The sequence below is a fragment of the Equus asinus genome, chromosome 8, assembly GCF_041296235.1.
Source record: "Equus asinus isolate D_3611 breed Donkey chromosome 8, EquAss-T2T_v2, whole genome shotgun sequence".
Taxonomy (NCBI): domain Eukaryota; kingdom Metazoa; phylum Chordata; class Mammalia; order Perissodactyla; family Equidae; genus Equus; species Equus asinus.
In genome coordinates, this window is record NC_091797.1 from 36,246,722 (window position 1) to 36,267,371 (window position 20,650).

At 36.0% G+C, this 20,650-nt stretch overlaps 1 protein-coding gene and 1 pseudogene across 1 annotated transcript; both read left to right on the top strand.

Annotated features, from left to right (window-relative positions):
* Positions 1 to 7,571: 7,571 nt before the first annotated feature.
* On the top strand, positions 7,572 to 8,542 carry LOC106843453 (olfactory receptor 12D3-like; annotated as a pseudogene).
* Positions 8,543 to 12,579: 4,037 nt separating this feature from the next.
* LOC106843454 (olfactory receptor 12D3-like) lies at positions 12,580 to 13,518 on the top strand. The gene is made up of 2 exons (XM_070516763.1): positions 12,580 to 13,134; positions 13,258 to 13,518. Exons 1-2 carry the CDS (start codon positions 12,580 to 12,582, stop codon positions 13,516 to 13,518), a joined length of 816 nt encoding a protein of 271 aa, XP_070372864.1.
* Positions 13,519 to 20,650: the final 7,132 nt, after the last annotated feature.

The following is a 20,650-nucleotide window of genomic DNA, read 5'->3' on the forward strand; positions in this document are numbered from 1 at the left end:
AAGGAAAGGCTTCAACTTTTCACAGAAAAATGGTGTCTACCCCATATTTATTATTTATATTTAATATATTTAATATATATTTATTATATTTATCATATTTAATATATTTATTATTTCTGCCGCCCTTCATTTCTTCCTGGAAGTTTGAGTTTCTATCTGGTAATGTCTATTTAGCTTGAACTACATCCTTCAGTATTTCTTTTATTGCAGTTCTCTTGGCGATAGACTCTATTAATTTTCTTTTGGTGAAAATGCTTTTTATTTCACCTTCATTCTTTTTGTTTTTTTTTCAAAGATTGGCACCTGGGCTAACAACTGTTGCTAATCTTCCTTTTTTTCTTTTTTTTTTTAAAGATTGACACCTGGGCTAACAACTGTTCCCAATCTTTTTTTTTTTTTTTTCCTGCTTTATCTCCCCAAACCCCCCGGTACACAGTTGTATATCCTAGCTGCATGTCCTCCTAGTTTTGGGATGTGGGACGCCGCCTCAAGGTGGCCTGACGACTGGTGCCATGTCCACGCCCAGGATCCGAACCCTGGGCCGCCGCAGCGGAGCGCACGAACTTAACCACTCGGCCACGGAGCCGGCCCTTCACCTTCATTCTTAAAGAAAGTTTTGACTGGAGAAATAATTCAGAGTTGACAATTTTTTTCCTTCAACATTTAAAAGTTGAAGTTCCACTGCCTTCTAGTCTGCATATTTTATGATGCTGGAGCAGCAGTTATTGAAACCATTCTCACCTTGTATGTATTGTGCTATGCTTTCAAATTTTCCTCAAAGTTATTTCTTTATCCCTTCTTTCAGCATTTTGGATAATATACATGAATGTGATTTTATTTTTATTCGTCCTGCTTTGGATTTGCTAACCTTCTTGAATCTGTAAATGTTTGTTTTCTGCCAACTCTCAGAAGTGTTTGGCCATTATTTCTTCAAATATTTTCTTCTTCCTCATCCTCTCTCTCCTTTCCTTTTGTGTTCCAATAATATATATATACATATATTATATATATATAATATATATATATACTAGGTGTTTTGATATCATCCCCTTAGGTTCTTGACTCTGTTCATCTTTTTAATGCTTTTTTGTCTTTTCTTCAGATTAGATGATTTATATTGATCTATCTTCAATGTTCTCCTACTCTTTCCTCTGTCATCCCAATTCTGCCATTAAGTCCATCCAACTTTTTCAATTTTAGATGTAAATTTCTACTAGAATTTCCGTTTTTTAAATAGCTTGTTTTTCTCTGCTGAGATTTCCTAACTCTGCATTTTTTTTACGAGCATATTTTCATTTACCTCACTGGGCATATTTAAATAGCTGACTTAATCATTGCCTGCAAATTCTACCATCTGAGTCACCTTGAGGTGACTTCAGTTCATCATTTTTTTCGTTTGAAATGAATCAAATTTTCCTGCTTGTTTGTGTGTAACGTAATTTTAAATTGTACTATGGGAATCATGAATGTTATGTTATGGAGGCTTTGGAGTCTATTATACTTTTTGTAAGCATATTTATGTTTTAGAATTAGCCAGCAATTAACTTGGTTGGACTCCAATTGCACATTTTGTTTCTTAGGTGGGTCTTCAATCACATTTCAGTTCTTTTATCATAAACTGAGCTACTTATAGTAACTTCCTTCCACATGCAGTTCATATGTCAGCCAGGGCTTTGTGTGGAATTATCCAAAGAATTAGAGTTTCCTCTCTTTGGCTCTCTTATATCCTACATGTCTCTCTTGATTTTCAATAATTGATATTGTCTCAAACTCTATCCTTCTATTCTCCATGCCAGAACATTTGTGGATTTTCTATCAAGTTTTATTTAGCATGTGGTGCCAATAGTATCCTTGCTTATTACGAGCCATAAAAACTGGAAAGCCATCAAGTTTTATTTTTTTTCCTAATCTTTGACTCTCCCTAAATCTGCCTGCTTTTGATCATTGTCAGAATGTTCAGTTTTTGTTTGATTTTGCATTCAGTCTCTCTAAAGTTAGGTGTACCTGTTAACTGCTTACATAGCCATATTAGCAGCATAACTCTCTGTTGTATGAGGTTTTGAAGGGGGAAAAGCTACTTGTCGAAAACAAATTGTCTAAAAATCAGTTTCCTGAGAGCCATTTTATTGAGTCTGATCCTGCAATTAATTGTATTATTCTGAAAACTCTTTGACTCTTACTCTGAAATAAAGAGAATCATTTTAAAATAAAATTTTGACAATAATAAATCATAAAATTCCTAATAAATCCTAATAAATTATAAAATTGATTTTATTGGTTTCTGGTGAAGTGACATGGAAACCAGGAGATACATCATCTCTCTATTCAAATTTAGAAAGAGTGTTTATTATAATAGTACAAATGATGACTTTGCTTCTTTGCATTATTTCAATAGACTCATACATACAGAGTGTCTTAATTCTTTTGCTTCTGCCAAGAGTCTCTATAAACAACCCCCAAGTGTAAGTTAAACAAATTCATCTGCACTGTTGATTCTTCCTTGTTTGATCATCATTTTCTCAAATCTCTCCCTTTTTAATCTATAGAACTCAGTTTATAACTAATCACTTTTAATTTCCATTATATTCCTCTTAGTGATACCACTTTTTGCATTTACTAGATGTTAGGCTTCTCAAGACGGGGACTGTGTCTTCTCTTTTTTTACATATTCTCATCACTCCTCTTTTCTTGTGACCAACAAAGGACTCTGTCAAAGATTTATATTTTTTTTAAAAAAAGCAATGTAGTGGCCTTACAAGCACAACAAAGAGGGATATAAATTGGTACTTATGGGAAGAGAAATACGGAGAGAATAAGTCTTTAGAGAGAAAATCCCAAGATATTAATGCCCAAGATGCCACTGGAGAGGTTTCAGTAGGGTTTAATCTGTTTGTTTTCTGGCCAGAATAAGAGATGAGATTTTCTGGGATTCAATCTTACATTTAGATGTAATCTGTTTGAAATAAAAATGGACATAAGAGGCTTTCAGCAGCCAGAAATTTCTCTAATAATTTTATTCAAGGAGTCAACAAACACCCCTGATCTCTGATTTTGGATATTATTTTGAGCAAAGATTTATGTAAATTGCAAGTATGTACAGACAGAAGTGCAGGACAAATTGCCTGAGAATAAATAGCAAAACGTGATATTAGGTTAGAGGAAGAATTTTCTGATGAAAAGGGTTTACAATCATTGGAAGGGATGAGTGAGAGTAACTGGCAAAACTGTTTGACTTAGGCTGTGAAAAGTACAGAGTGGAACAGCAGGTGAGTGCATGGCATAAGTCGTTAGCTAGTAAAGCTTTGAATTTCCCAATCTCTTTATCTATACATATTTATGCTTTTTTAAATTAGTATTTGTTTCTTTCAAGGTAGACTCTCTTTGTGATCAAGTATGGGTGTATGTTTGGATTAAATACCCGAGTGTGTATGTCTATTTAGTGGTCTGTATGTGTGTCTGTGTGCGTATGTGTATTACGAAGAGTTAAAGAAAGATAAAAGAAAGAAGAGAGAGAGAAAAGAATTAGATGAGTAATGTATTATTATATAGTAAAATTAGTATTCTTACAGGTAGTCTATTCCAGTTCTAGTGTTAGACAATATGTTAGATTGCATCTAGTGTTAGATATTTACACAACTTTGCAGTAGCAGTATTTTTAGTGGAAGAAGGTGGTGGTATTATTCTGCAAAAAGGAAAATAACTTTTAGAACTGTAGCCTAAAGTTATGTATTTTCACATGAGCATATCCCGAATCCTTAATGTAGGCACTAGTCACAATGTCTTTCATATATAATTCCTGAGAGTAATCCTTTTCCCTCCACTACCAACAATTCCACTTAGAAAGTTTCTTCTATACCCATTTTCATGGAATGCAGTGCATAGACTTTTGTGTCCTTTCATGAATCATATAATTATTTAAATTTTAAATACTGTTTACTGATGCTAGTTAATTATTGAGTCACTATTGTCACTGAGAGCAGTCCATGACCAAAATGAATTGCTAAAACAGCTAGACTTATATGGCTAAAAATTGTTTACTTAATCTACAAATGTTCATTGTTCACTTTCTGTGTTGCCATGTACTCTGATAAAAGTGAAGGAGTCTATTGTGAGTTTAGCATCACATTAAGGGGTATATTGTAGATACATCGTAGATTAGAGTGGTTAAAAAATGGCAAATCTGACCTCTTGAGGGTAGTTGTCATAGTCGATAAACACTGAACGGGTAATAACACTCTGTTAGTTAATTCGGTAGATATAAAGAGCGCACAAAAAATTGTTGGGGCATGCCTGGTGATGCAGCAGTTAAGTTTGCACATTCTACTTTGGTGGCCCAGTGTTCCCCGCTTCAGATCCCAGGTGCGGACCTGCGCACTACTTGTCAAGCCATGCTGTGGCAGGTGTAGCAGATATAAACTAGAGGAAGATGGGCACAGATGTTAGCTCAGGGCCAGTCTTCCTTAGCAAAAACAGGAGGATTGGCAGCGGATGTTAGTTCAGGGCTAATATACCTCAAAAAAAAAAAAATGTTCCAGGCACATTTAAGTTGAAGAAAAAAGACATGCTTAATAAAATCTAATACACCACGTTAAGATAGGTGCTATTGATAACAACATAGCAGGACAGGATGAGGCAGTATGGTTTTTTAAAAAATAATCTAATGAAGGACAATCAGAGACATCTATATTGAGGGAGTGGCTTTAGGGCAAAGACCTGAAAGACATGTGGGAATTAGTTATGTGGATTTACCAAGAGTAAGAGTGTTTCAGACAAGTGGAGAGCTGGTGCACAGACCTTGAGATGAGAGTGTGATTAGTGCATTCTAGGCAGAGCATAGAGGTCAGTGTGTGTGAGTAATCAAGGGGAAGAGTGGAAGTAGTTGCAGAAAGTAAATAGAGGTCATCACGTAGGATCTTGTAGGTTACTGTATTGACTTTGAATTTTTATTCTGAATAAGATGGAAACCATTACAGAGCTTAGAGCCTTACACTTATATTTAACAGAATAATCCTGGATGCTATCTTGAAAATAGGGGTTGGACAAAACTAGAAACAACATCATTCCAATAATCCAAATGAGTGATGAGAGTGACTTGGACAAACAGAATGGTATAGGAGATGGTAAGAAATGGATTTTGCATCTATATTCATGAAGCAAATTAGTTTACAATTTTCCTTTCTCGTAAATCCTTTTTCAAGTGTTGGTATCAAGGTTACGCTGACTTTATAAAAGAAGTTGAGAAGTATTCATATTCTTTCTTTGGAAGAATTTGGGTAAATTGCTATGATTTCTTCCTTAACTGTTTGGTGGAATTCACCAGGGAAATCTGGACTTGGTGCTTTATTTTGGGGAAGATTTTAAATAACAGCTCCAGTTTCCTTTATATATATATTAAACCCTTCACATTTTCTTTCTTTTATTATCAGTTTTTGTAATTTACTTTTGTTTGAAGTAATTTTTAATTAAAATTGTCATCTAAATTATCAAATTAGTCACATATAGTTGTTCATAATGACCTCATGATTTTTGGCATTGATAATATCCGAAGTGATATTACCTTTCAAATTGGTAATTTGAGTTCTCTAGCAGGCTTACTGAGTTTATTACTTTCACTAATCTTTTCAAATAACTAAATTTGACTTTATTAACTTTTCTCTATTGAGCTTTTGTTTTCTATTTCAATGACTCACGTTATTAATATTTTCATTATTCCTTCGTTGTACTTTCTTTAGGTTTGAGTTGCTGGTTTTATTCATTCACTCATTCACTCATTAAGCTTCTTGAAAAGAAAGTTTAGGATATTGATTTTCAATATTTCTTCTTTTCTAACATAGGAATTTAAGGCAAAATTTCTTCTTCTCTTTATTTCTTTAGCTGCATACCAAAAGGTTTGATGTGTCTCACCTTCGTTATTATTTAGTTAAAAGTATTTTTTAACTCCTCTTTGGATTTCTCTTTTAATCCATGAATTATTTAAGTGTGCATTGCTTAATTGCAAACATTTAGTGAGTTTCTAGATATCTCTTTCTTATTTTTTTCTAATTCCACCATAGTCAAAGGGTATTCTTTGAATGACTCTACCTTTTGAAATTTCGGAAGCTTTTTTTTTAAGACTCAACCTACGTTTGATTTTGTAAATGTTCAACGTACACTTGAAAATAACATGAATTATTTTATTTTTTTCTGTTCATACATAGTATTTGCATAGCCTTAAAATCCACAAGTCATAATGATAATTGCATTGTACAGTCATTTTTCACCTTGCTAGAGTCCTCTTTTTCTTGTATGCATGCTGCAGACACTTATCCATTCTGATGTGCTTCATTTCTTTTTGCATTTCCATTCTTCTGTTTAGGATCTTTTCGTTCTGCCATGAATTCTCTCAGTTTATGTTTTGTGAGTGTGTGAATTATTTTCTTGTTGGGTTAGGCATTATATATATAAAATTTGCAAATTATATTGTTCAGATTTTTATATCCTTCCTGACTTTTTGGCTGATTCTTCTATCAGGTATAGAGAGATGTGTTAAAACTTCTTATAATGCTTGTGGATTTGACTATTTCTTCACTATTTCTGTCAATTTTTTAATCTGTTTTACTGGGAGCTTACATTGGGTTATGATTATTAGTAGGAGAATCTTAGTGTCGGTGGGTCAGGAAAATGTATCAGGTAGTTTTTCAAATTCCTCAGTTCAAAGGCTCCCTCTTCTGTTGATACAGTAGTCATTATTTTCTATTACAAATGGCAAGGATTTCTTTGTTCTTCTTACATTTACTATGGCTTTTCTGTCTATCTCCCTCAGCGCTTATGCAGTGCTTTATTCTATTTTTTCCCCCTGTAGGAATTACCACTAACTGTGGGGCAGTCTTCTTCTGGGGCTGAAAATTTTGGAGTGTTTTCAAAGTTCTCCTACTGGTAAGGCTTTTCACTATTTCAAGTTTTTCTCAACTGCACCCATGGCCCCACTGCCATGTTGCAATCTTGTGACTACTGATGCTAATTATGCTGTTTGGGATCCCCTCTACTTACACAATATTTGAAGTTTCTGAGTTTTACGTCTCTTAATTTTACCAAAGGTTTAGGTTGTCAGGAGGGATGTGTTAATTTCCTGTGGTTTTTATGCATCTTAGGAGAAGAGGGGAAAGCCTCACTAGAATACACCTGTGTTACTACCAGAACCTAGAATCATAAGCAGAACCACTAACTATTCCCTTTTTTTGTATGTTTTAAATTTGTCTAACCTCTAATTTTAATGTAATATGTGAGTTTATGGTGATGCCTTATGTTTCCTAATTTAAAAAAATACCCTTTATCTATATTTGATTTGTTCATGATACGCTGTTCCTATTACTCTAATATCATTTTACTGATTCACAATATATCAGGTATGTTATTCTTCCTAAATTTTGTTGTAAGTAAATTTACTTCGCCACTCCTAAATATTCTTCACATTGTAGCTCACCTCTAGGTTCCAACAAATATTAAAATTGCTTTACTTAACTCCCATAGCGTAAAGTTAAAAGTTCAGAAAAATTAACTCATTGTTATTGCTACGTTTACGTCCCAAAGCAATGGGAAATGTCACTACAATGAATGAGTTTCTTTTACTTGGCCTGACCTGTGTTCAAGAGTTCTAGCCTTTCTTCTTTGTGATTTTCTGAATCATTTACCTGATAAACTTTGTTGGAAATGGAGCTATTTGATTGATTGTTATTTTGGAATCCAAACTCCTCTCATGTATGCATTTTTTCCTGGGAAACCTTTTTTGTCTCGACACTTACTCTTCTTCAGTGACACTGCCCAACGTACTTATAAACCTCCTCTCTACTTGCAAGGCCATATCTTTCCTAGGCTACGTCACTCAGCTACACTTCTTCCACTTTCTGGGAAGCACAGAGTCCATCTTACTGGCTATCATGGCCTTTGATCGTTTTGTTGCCGTCTGCAACACACTTTGCTACACTGTCATCATGAACCCTGATGTGAATTCTCTTGGCAGCTATGAGCAGGCTCACCAGCTTCTTTTATGCTCTGATTCATTCTCTCACGACTGCATGCCTGAACTTTTGCCACTGTCAAAAACTCAATCATTTCTTCTGTGATGTCAAGCGCCTCTTATAACTGGCCTATAGTAACACACTAGTTAGTCAGTAGCTCCTTTCTGTTGTCACAGGTAACAAATCCATGGGAGCTTTCTTCCTGATTCTTCTCTCCTACTTCTATATTACTGGCTTCCTTCTGTTCAAGAATCAGTCCTGAAGAATACTACACAAGGTTCTGTCCACTTGTGCCTCTCATTTCATGGTGGTATGTCTTTTCTATGGACCTGTGGGCTTCACATACATTTGTCTTGCCTCAGCCACGTCCACGATTCAGGACTAGATGATGGCCATCATATACACATACATATACACATATACATATACAATGCTGTCACCCAGTGCTGATTCCACTAATATACACTCTTAGGAATAAAGAATTGATGTTGGAACTGAAGAAAATCTGCGGGAGGAAGTTGTTTAAAGACTGCCACTGGGACTAATCAGACTTATGTTTCATTTCCATTGAGAGTTTCATCCTTTCATTGCAATAAGTGAATAGTCTACTTGATTTCTATTTTCTTCTCAGCAACTTGTAGCACCTGTGACTTTGTTTTGGGCTAACTTGTGCATAATTATTATTTGTCTAGTTTTTATTCACCCAGTTATTTACTTATTTATTTATTTAAGAGATAGTCATTGAGTATATATGGTGTCAGGCAGTGTAGTAGATGCAGGAAACATAGGAGTGAGCAAAACAAATTTCACAATCTCATGAAACTTAAAGTTTAGTATATTAGAGGACACACAATAAACAAATCCATAAGTACACATGCAAGGGTAATTAAGTGCTATGGAGAACTAAAAGGTGGTAGGAAGGCTAGGGAGAGATGAGGTAAAAAATTTATCTGCTCTCTCTCCTGGGTTTCTCGCATAGAGTTTCTAAAACTCTTGGAATTTCCCAAGTGACAGAAGTGTCTTTGTTATTCATGAGCCACTTGGATCACTCCCGAATTTATGCTCATAAGGTGACTTGTGAGGGTCCCTGTAGCTTCAAAGTTGACAGGTTATGTTAGAAAGACCAACCATATGATTAGAGGTTTTGGGTTTTGAGTGATGGTGATATTAGCCTGACTTCTAAGAGAAGAGGGAGGCTGGAGATTGAGTTCAGCCACGTGGCCAATAATTCAATCAATCATACCTATGTAATGTAACCTCAGTAAAAACTCTGGACGTCAAGTCACCAGTGAGCTTCTTCTGTTGGCAATACTTTGCATGCTTTTGAACATTGTGATGTTTAATTTTATATGTCAACTTTACTGAGCTAAAGTATACCCAGATAGCTGGTAAAACATTCTTTCTGAGTGTGTCTATGAGGATGTTTCTGGAAGAGATTAGCATTTGAATTGGTAAACTAAGTAAAGAAGATCACCCTCACCAATGCGAGCGGGCATCATATAATCCATGGAGATCCTGATTAACAAAAAGGTGGAGGAAAGGTGGATTGTTGGGATTCAACTAGTAAACCTAGTTCGGATGGGGTATCCAACTTTTCCTGCCTTTGGACATCAGTGATCCTTGTTCTTGGGCCTTTGGATTCAGACTGAATTACATCACTGTCTTCCTTGGTTCTCCATTTTTCAGATGGCAGATCATGGGACTTACTGGCCTCCATAATTGCATGAGCCAATTCTTATAATAAATCTCCATAGGTGATAGATACATAAATGATAGATAGGTGGAGATAAATACATCCTATTAGTTCTGTTTTTCTGGAGAACACTGAATAATACAAATATCAATATGATAGGAAGGTAACACATTTTGAAGACAAACAAGTTTTGCATTTGGGACCCTCCTAGAGTTTGCCCTATTTGTCTCTCCTTTGTATTCATGATTTTTATCCCTTTCTGTGATAAAATTGTAATCATAAGAATAGCAATTTCCTGAGTCTTGTGAGTCATTCTAGCAAATTATCTAACCTGAGGATATGGTAACCTTCAAATTTGTAGCCAGGTAGTCAGAAGTGGAAGTGGTCTGGCAGTGCCCAAACTTGTGGTTAGTGTCTGGAATGACAGCAGTTTTGTGGAGTTTGGTTTAATTCCAGGTAGTTGGTGTTTGAAGTCATTATATTCTGCTTCTGTGTCTCTCTCTTACATACAAACACACACACACACTACATAAATTCTTCTACAATTTACAGCCTTAAGTAATTTTGATAATGTATTGGTGTTGACCTATTGTAACTAGCTAAATCTTGGAAGAAGCATCACATTTCCTTAGATAGGTGATTAACAGAGTATCTGTCAGAGACAAAATGGATGAAATTGGTACAACAGGCAACAAGGTAGAAATGACAATTAGGGGATCCTGACCTGCATGCATCTATGGTTATAGAAAATATATCATGAGAAAAATTCTTTACAAGCCAAGAAGAATATTGATTGCTTGGTATGTATTAAGAGCGGGTGAGTGGAAGCCTGATATCAGTGACCTCAATGGAAAAAAATCATGATTTCTTACTCAGTTTCCATACCTGAACCAGTTTTCAAAGCCTATCAACTGAAGGAGCTGCAGGGTCCCTTTGAGGAAAGTCCCGGCAATGTCACAGAAAGTGTTTAAGGTGGCAATTTTCCTAGTTCTTATCCAAAACAGATCTATGGCCCATGATCTGAATAATTATGTACTTTGGAAAGGGAGGAATCCAAATCTCTTAAGAGCTTTTGGATGTAGAATCTAAACTAACATGACAGCTGGTCACCCAAAATATTGTTATGGTTCTCTGTAATGCTGAGGGAGAGCTTGCTGTACGGAAGTCAGATGATAAAAACATCGCTTGTCTGAAGCCATCTAACAGTAAATTTAGTGTTTTCACAGGACCACCCACTAGTCGTTTTCAAGGACTGATTGTATATCTGAGTTGGCTATACTTGGTGGCTGTGGTTAGTGATTTGGTGAATGCATGATTTTCACTAATTATTAGCAAGAAAGATCAGAAATACTTTGTATTCACTTGAGACAACCAACAGTGCACATTCACAGTCTTGCCTCAAGGCTATATTAATTCATGATTTACTATTTTTTTCTTTTTTTCTTACTGCACTTTGATATAGATGCAAAAGTTTTCCTTATTCTTCATAAATGAATAAATTGGATTTTGAGGGACAAGTTATTAACAAGAAGTTTATCTGGGAAAAGGGGATAAGGTACTTTTCCCAAATTCTTGACTTGTTCCCCTCTTTTGTTACTACACCTTGAATGTCTTTGCAGTAACATGCCTTTCTCTTCACTTGGTCTTTGTCTGCACACTGACTTGCTCTTTTCTGATAGTCCCAAGAAATTCAGTTTCAATGTGAGACACTCTCTTTTTGGGATTGATTATTTTCAACTTTCTTTCTTTTTTCTTAATTATTTTACCGAGGTCATAGTAGCTTATAACATGGTGTAAATTTCAACTGTACATTATTATATTTCAGTTTCTGTGTAGAATGCATCGTGTTCACCACCAATAGTCTAATATTTATCTGTCACCATACATATGTGCCCCTTTACCCCTTTTGCCCTCCCCCCACTCCCTTTTCCTCTAGTAACCACTAATCTGTTCTCCTTAACGATGTGTTTGTTTATCTGTGGTTTTCAATGTTATTTTGCTACTAGGACTTCTCAGCATTTTGAGTTTTTGCATCCTGCATCAATTGCCCTGCTGCTATGATGTTCTCTTCTGACTGCTAACACCAATTCTGCTGGTTTGTTTTCCCTCTGCCTACACATTATTTGAAGTTTGTCGGCTTTAAAAACTGTCTTTTAGGGGCTTTCCCAGTTGCATAGCGGTTAAGTTCGTGCACTCTGTTACAGCAGCTTGGGGTTTGCAGGTTTGGATCTCAGATGCCAACCTACACACTGCTCATCAAGCCATGGTGTGGTGGCATCCTGCATACAAAGGAGAGGAAGATTGGCACAGATATTAGCTCAGGGCCAATCTTCCTCACAAAAGAAACCCTGTCTTCTATTTTCATGAAGTTTTGGGTTGTGGGGAACTTTAGTGATTTTGTTGAGAGTGATGTGAGGAGATTTAGGTGTATTGCTGTGCTTCCACAAGCACCCAGAAATAAGAAGTGTGCCTATTACCTCCATTTAAAAGTACTTCAATTTATATGAATACAACTGGCAGACTTTTTAAAAAATATATTTATTTTAATGCTATCAAAGAAGATAAAATTGAATTCTGTTCTTTTACTTGTTAATATATATTCACTGAATATCTGCCTTTATTCTGTATGAGCTGCTTTTCAGGTTTAACTCAGCACTCTGAATATGCTTCTTAGTTCTGCATATCACAAAAATCACACTGACTCAGACTTTATCACATATTTCTGTTTTCCTTATTTATGTTGCAAATGAATTCAATGCTAGCATTCCTGATCACTGTGTTCAACATAAATCATTCTTATATACTTCCAGATGGCAAACTTATTTCATTTAACTCATACAGTATATTGGAACAGTTTACTAATTATCACTATTTTTCCTTCTCAAAGCAATGGAGAACATCACCACAGTGAATGAGTTTCTTTTGCTGGAACTGACCTCTATTCAGGAGCTGCAGCCTATAGTCTTTGTGACCTTCCTCATTCTATACATGATAGACTTGTTTGGAAATGTGTCCATATTAGTGATTGTCATCTCAGAACCAAGACTCCACTCCCCTATGTACTTTTTCCTGGGAAATCTTTCTCTTCTGGATATATGCTATTCTTCAGTGACGCTGCCTAAACTAATGTCAAACCTCCTCTCCACTCACAAAACCATATCTTTCATAGGCTGCATCACTCAGCTACACTTTTTCCACTTTCTGGGGGGCACTGAGGCCCTCTTGCTGACCATTATGGGCTTTGACCGATTTGTGGCCATCTGCTACCCACTTCGTTACACTATTATCATGAACCCTCAGATGCGTATTCTCTTGGCAGCTGTGGCCTGGCTCATCAGCTTCTTTTATGCTCTGATGCATTCTGTCATGACTGCATGCCTGAACTTTTGCCACTCTCAAAAACTCCGCTACTTCTTCTGTGATGTGAAGCCCCTTTTAGAATTGGCTTGTGGGGACATACGACTCAATCAGTGGCTCATTTTCATTGTCACTTGCAGCTGAGCAATGGCATCATGCTTCTTCACCCTCCTCTCCTACTTCTATATTATTGGCTTTCTTCTGTTCAAGAGCCGGACCTGCAGTGTGCTCCACAAAGCCCTGTCCACTTGTGCCTCTCATTTCATGGTGGTATCTCTCTTTTACGGAACTGTGGCACTCACCTACATTACCCCTACCTCTGCCACCTCTGTAATACAGGAACGGTTTGTGGCTGTCATACACACCACTGTCCCTCCAGTGCTGAATCCACTGATATACACCCTTAGGAATAAGGAAGTGATGTCAGCTCTGAGGAGAGTCTTTGGGAGGAAATTTAAGCTGTTTGTCTGAAGAAAGCCATTGACAACATTAGAAGAAATGAAAATCACTTTTCTTTTATATGACATTTATTTTCTCATCTATAATAAATTGATTCCTTTCCTAAGTATTATTTTCCTTTCAGAAATTTGTACCATTGTAGCTATGTTCTTCATGTATAGGATTGCAATTCTTTGTCATTTAGCGATTCATTCATTTGAAATGTTTTATCAGCAAGCAGTGTTCAACTTGCAGAGGATACTACAGTGGAGAAACCCCTGAGTTTGTAATATGAGGACATGGATCTTGTTTCACTTGAGGAGGAAGACAATAAAAAGATGAATAAGTGGATGCAAGCCTCTTTCGGAGGTTAAAACACATGGAATGTAAGGAAGAATCAGTATACCAAGATGGGCACTCTTTTGTGTGGTTGGGTCAGTGAAAGCCTGTCTAACAATTGGCATTTGAGCAGAGTGCTGAAGGAAATGAAGGAGTGAGTCATGCAAATATATGAGAATATAGCATTTTATGCAGAAATGCAAGAGCATTGGTATAGATTGTACTTCTTGTGTATGAGGAAAAGCAAGATGTCCATTGTGCTTGGAGCTCGGTGGGTAATGAAGAGAGTGGCAGGAGAAGAGGGCAGAGAACTGGTGGTAGTCATGTCATGGGCATCATGTTGGTCATCTGAATGTTTTTAGCACATACTCTGGGTGATATAGCATGATATTGGGGCATTTAAGCAAAAAGTGGACTTGAAATAACTTCTGCAGTGAAAGAATCACAATGTTTACTGTGTTGAGAACAGAGTAGAGGAGAAAGATGGAATCAGTTAGGATTCCCTTATAACCCTTTGGATAAGAATTGGTGGCGGCTTTACCAGGGTGATAGTGGTGGAAGTAGGAGAGGTAGTTAGATTCTGAATGTGTTTTGAACACAAAACTTTCAATACTCACTGATAGCTTAGATGTGTATTATGAAGATGAGAAGCATCAAGAATGATTTTCAATTTTTTTTATCAGTGTTAACTCCAAGACATGTCTGTAGTATAGATAAATGAGGCTATGAAAATAGCAAGAGTGTAATAAAGCATTCAATTTGCTTGTCTCATAATGAGTGGTTTGAATTCTTTTCATGCTTATTAATTAATCCTCTTTCTGCTCAGAGCAATATATTTTTAAAATTTAATCTTGAGATTAGTATGTAGGCTTTACTATCAAAAACAATCTCATTTGTGGCAATTTATTCTGTCAAGGCATGATTCAATTCCATTTTTTGGGTAATATGAGCAATAATAACTAAAACCTAACCTTCACTATTGGAGAGTTTATACTTTACCAGGAAGAATTAGATCAGAACATGAACAGTGGCCAGCCCAGTGGCTGAGTGGTTAAGTTTGCATGCTCAGCTTCGGCAGCCCAGGGTTTTGCCAGTTCAGATCCTGGGCACAAACATGGCACCACTCATCAGGCCATGCTGAGGCAGCCTCCCACACAGCACAATCAGAGACACTCACAACTAGAATATACAACTATGTACTTGAGGGCTTTGGGGAGAAGAAGAAGGTGGAAAAAAAAGAAGATTGGCAACAGTTGTTAGCTCAGGTGTCAATCTTTAAAAATAATAACATAAACAAGAAGTAAATAAAGAAGAATATAGCAGGTGAAGAAGATATTATAGAGGGTATTTGGAGGTAAAATCTAGGATGAGTAGAAAGTATTTGTTTAAAGCAGAAGCTATTTTTTATTTGATATTTGATATGACTATCACAAAAGTCTAACAGTCTAAGTATGCTGACCCACAAGATAGTAGTGATGTGAAAATAATAATGTTAGGAGAAGCGAAAAAATCTCAAATATTTTATTTTGGACTTTTTCTTTCAATTCTATTTTGATATAATTGGCATACAACACTGGATAAGCTTAAGATGTACAGCATAATGAGTTGACTTACATATATTGTGAAATAATTACCAGTATGAGTTTAGTTAACATCTATCATCTCTTATAGATTAAACAGAGGAAAAGCAAAAAATGTATCTGTCTCTGTGATAAGAACTTTTAGGATTTGCTTTCTTAAAAACTTTCAATATACCATACAGCAGTGTTAACTATAGACACTATGATGTACATTACATCCCCAGTACTTATTCATCTTAATACTGAAAGTTTGCACCTTTTGCCCACCTTCATCCAATTCCCCCACCACCCCTACCTCTGGTAAACACAAATCTGATCTCTTCTATCAGTTTGATTTTTTAAAATTTTAGATCAACATTTAAGTGAGATCATACAATATTTCTTTCTCTATCTGACTTACTTCCCTTGGAGTAATGTCCTCAAGCTCCATCTATGTTGTTGCAAATGGCAGGATTACCTTCTTTTTATGGCTTAGTAGAACTGAACCTGGGCCACCATAGTGGAGTGTGCTAACCTTAACCACTAGACCACCATGGCTGACCTGACTAAATTTATTCTTAAATATTTTATTTTTGCTGCTATTGAAAATGGGATTGTTTTCTTTATTTCCTTTTCAGATAATTCATTATCAGATTAATGCAGAAATTCTACTCACATTTGTATGTTAATTTTGTGTTCTGCAATTTTACTACATTTGTTGATTAGGTCTAGCAGTTTTGTGGAAGCTTTAGGATTTTCTACTTATAAAATCACGTAATCCACAAATAGAGACAATTTGGCTTGGTCCTTTCCAATTCTGATCAATTTTATTTCTTTTTGTTGCCTGATTCCTCTGGCTAGGATTTCCAGTACTGTGTTGAATAGGAGTGGTGAGAGTGGGCACCCTTCTCTTGTTCCTAATCTTAGAGGAAAGGAAAGCTTTCAAACTTTCTTCATTGACTATGATGTTAGCTGTGTGCTCTTCATATATGGACTTTATTATGTTAAGGTGTGTTCCTTCTATACTCAATTTGTTAAGAATTCTTATCAAGAACTGATATTGAATTTTGTCAAATGCTTTTTCTTTATCTATTGAGATGATTGTATGATTTTTATCCTTAATTTTTTTAATGCGGTGTATTGCATTGATTTTTGAACCATCCTTGAATCCCAGGGATAAGTCCCGCTTGATTATGGTGAATGATCCTTTTAATCTGCTGCTGAGTTTAGTTTCCGCACAATTATTGCATTGCAGTTTATTTCTCCTTTTAGTTTTGATAGTACTAGCTTTATATGTTTAGGTTCTTCAATATTGGGAGCATAACTATTTACAATTGTTATATCTTCTTGATAGATTCACACATGATATTATGTTTTATAATAAGAAATATTTATTTGATCTGCATCCCCATTTCTGGCATAGAGTTCCTAAGACCCTTGAAATTTCATAAGTCATGAGATTTATAAGGGTGTTTTTGGTTATATTAATGAGATGACTTTTGGAACACATGTAATGATGGGGCTGGTTGCCACTGGAGCCAACCATGTGATTACAGGGTTGGAAATTTCTGTCCCACACCCATAATGTCTGAGGAGGAGAGAGGAGCTGGTGGTTGAATCAACAAGCAATGGCTTGTGAGTTAATCAATCATGCTTGTGTAATAAAGCCTCCATAAAAACCCAAAAGGAGAAGATTTGGAGAGTTTTTAGGTTGGTGAACACATGTGAATTTGGGGAGAGTGGTGCACCTGAAGAGGGCATGGAAGAACAAACCCTATGCAGCTTTTAGATCTGGCAGTTCCAGAATTATATCATTTCATAAGACGTGGGTAATTCCAAGGGATTTTTTAAAACTTCCCCTAGAATAATAAGTAATACACCTCAAGATATTTGAACTCAAACGCTGTGGGTACATGTTCTGATGCAGACATAATTTTCGTCCCTATGAAGCTGCCTAAATTCCTTGCTACATTAATTAAGAGTGTGGCGGTTGTGTGATATTTCTTTAACTGTTGTATAACCTGTGTGTCAGCATTCTTCTATAAGTAAAAAGGGGTAGGAGAACAGGGACCAAAAAAATACAGGATTCAAAAGAGAAAAGTTTGGAACTTTATAGTTTGCTTTTCTTCTTAGTGGGAAGGAGGGAAATGAAGACTCTACCAAAGGTAGTTTTTATAACTGTGGGAAAAAATACCTTCTCTCTTCCCTTATCAATTATGAGGGAAATGGATGGCTTAGCACTCTCTTCTCACCCCCATGGTTGCTAACAGACATTTTTCTAATTCTCGTCATATTCACTTATTTATACTAAACCTGGTTTTCAAGCAGTGCTCCATCAATTTCTTTTGATGCTGCCCTTCTGGTGTTTATCTCCATTCCCTGTCATTCTCTTCCTGGTCTATGCCTTCATCATGTGTAAACAGATGCGGGGAATCTCTGGTTGTCATGTGACCTGAGGACATCAACTTAATTGCCCTCCTATACCATCTTTGCTAACATACAAAATCTAACTATGGAAAGCGGAGTCTGAAAATAACTGTAATTATCATTGTCACAGAAGAGAGAGCCTGGGTTTGTCCAACAGATTTGCTTTTAACAGAACCTGGGAACTCTTTAGGTTATTTAAGTCTTCAGGGGACGGATCCTTTATCCTGGAGCAAATGGGGCCTTACTGGAAACAAAAAGAATAATGTGACTTTCTTTCATTGACTAGGGCCACTGAGAAAATAAATTCCAAAGCTGCAATTAAAGTTGCAATTAATGCCCTTCAAGGAGCTGTTCTGGTTACAATGGTCTAAGATTCACAAGATAAAACTCATCACAGAAATGTCTTCAGCATGATGTTGTACTCTTACTGAAATGACAGGGAATATATCATTAATCAACATGGAAAAAGTTGCTTTGAATTGTATTGACGATGAAAAGTATGGGTTATACTGAGTCACCTGATTATTTTTCTAAGCTCTCCGTGGGACTAAGGCCCAATTTACAAGACAACTGGTTACAAGTAGAGGAGGTTTTGGAGCCAGGAAACAGAAAAACTGGAACACATTAAAACGAAATTTTTTCTTATTAACATGGTGCTCTTTGAGAGCCTACCTATACCATTTATGCATTCCTGACTGTCTTTTAAATTCAGTTACAAGTTTATGCCTGCAGAAGTTTAGAAAATAATCCAAATATCACTCAAAACTTTTACACTGAACATTTAGATGATCTCTACCAATTTTGTTTATTGTTTCAAAAACCTTCCATTGACAACTTCCCTCAACTTCTCGAAATCTTCTTGTCAGAGTGGGATTTTTGTTTCCTAATCCCTAATCACATTGCTGATGCTGCAGCCTATTTTTTGTATTGCATGTCTGCTCATCTGAGTCTAGCAGAGCCACAGACATTAATTAGAAAGTCTTAAGCTTGCATGTCCCTTATTTCCACTCCATACTTCAGCAGTGCTTCAGTTCTAAAACAAGCCAATTTCATCTCACTTGTCTTTCACATCTGAACTCTTTGTCAGGATCCATTTGTTTTTACATATTGGCTTCTGATTTACACTGGTTCCCAAGGTGCCCCGTCTAATAATAACAGCAAACACTTGGAATTCACTTAATACGAATTGAGCACTATTTTAAACATTTTACATATACTGACCCTTTTAATCTCCACCACAACACTAAACTAAAAGGGGGAGCAAAAGGGTAGAATTTTTGTATGCAATCAAAGTTAAGTTGTTATCAACGTAAAATGGAATGTTATATCTATAAGATAATTTATGCAAGAAACATGGTAACCTCAAAGCAAAATTTTTGGTACATTCCCAATAGATAAAGAGAAGGGAATCAGAGCATATAGCTACAAAAATCACCAGTTCACAAAGGAAGGCAGCAAGAGAGGACGAAAGCAACAAGGAAACTACAAAACCACCAGAAAACAATTAATAAGATGGTATTAGTAAAGATATGACCTATCAATAAATACTTTAAATGTAAATGGATTAAATTCTCCAATTGAAAGACATAGAGTGAACTGATAGATAAAAAAGCAGGACTACTAAACAAGATTAGAAAAACAATGCACAAAGAAAATAAGTTCAACAAAGAAATGGAAACCCTCAAAAAACAAATAAATAGAAATCTTAGAGCTTCACAATAAAATGACTTAACTGAAGAACTCAATAAAGACCTTCAACAACAGATTCAACCAAGCGGAAAAAAGAATCAGTAAACAAGAAGACAGGTCATTTGATATCACCAGTTAGAGGAGCAAAAATAAAAAAAAGAATGAAACAGTGAAGAAAATATGCTGCATTCGTGGGATACCACCGTGTGAAACACGATATGCATAATCCCAGAATGAGAAGAGTAAGAAAAAAGGACAGAAATTCTAATTAAAACAATAATAGTTGAAAACATTGCAAACATTGGAAGAGAAATGAACATCCAGATTCACAAAGCCCGAGGATCCAAAATGGATTGAGTCTGAAATGGGCTACACTAAGAAACATTGTAATTAAACCACAAAAAGTAAAAGACAAAGGGAAAATTTCGAAAGAAACAAGAGAAAGCAACTCATCACATACAAGGGAGGCCCCTAAGGCTATGAGAGGAGTTTTCAACAGACACTTTACAGGCAACGAAAGAGTGGAATGATATATTCAATATATTGAAAGAAAAAAACTGTCACCGAAGATACTATACATAGCAAAGCTGTTTTTCAAAAATGAAAGAGAGAGAAAGAGTTTCCTGAGCAAACAAAAGCTGAGGGAGTTTAGCATAGACCTGCTTCACAAGAAATGCTACAGGGTGGTCTTAAAGTGGAAATAAAAGGATGCTAATTAACATTGGAAAAACGTATGAAGGTGTAAAATTCACTGTAATGGTAAATATATATCAAATTAAGATTGTCCAACATTATAATGGCATAATTCACTTACAATTCCAGTTTAAAAGTTAAAAAACAAACACATTAAAAGTAATTGTAGAAGGCAGGCTGGGAAGATGGTGGTATATGAGGACTCTGAATTCACCTCCTCCTACAGACACAACAAATTTACAACTACTCTTAGAACAATCAACCATGAGAGAGAACCAGAAATGGGATAAAAAGAACCCCCACAACAAAGGACAGTGCTGACTGAGGAGTAAGAGATAAAAATTTCTTTCTGGAGAGGAAAAAGTCACATTCTAGCCACAGGGCTTCATGGCAAGGAGCAACCTCAAGGTATAAAGCTTTTCCTGGAGGAGCAGGGTATCTGAGTGGGAGAGTTTTGG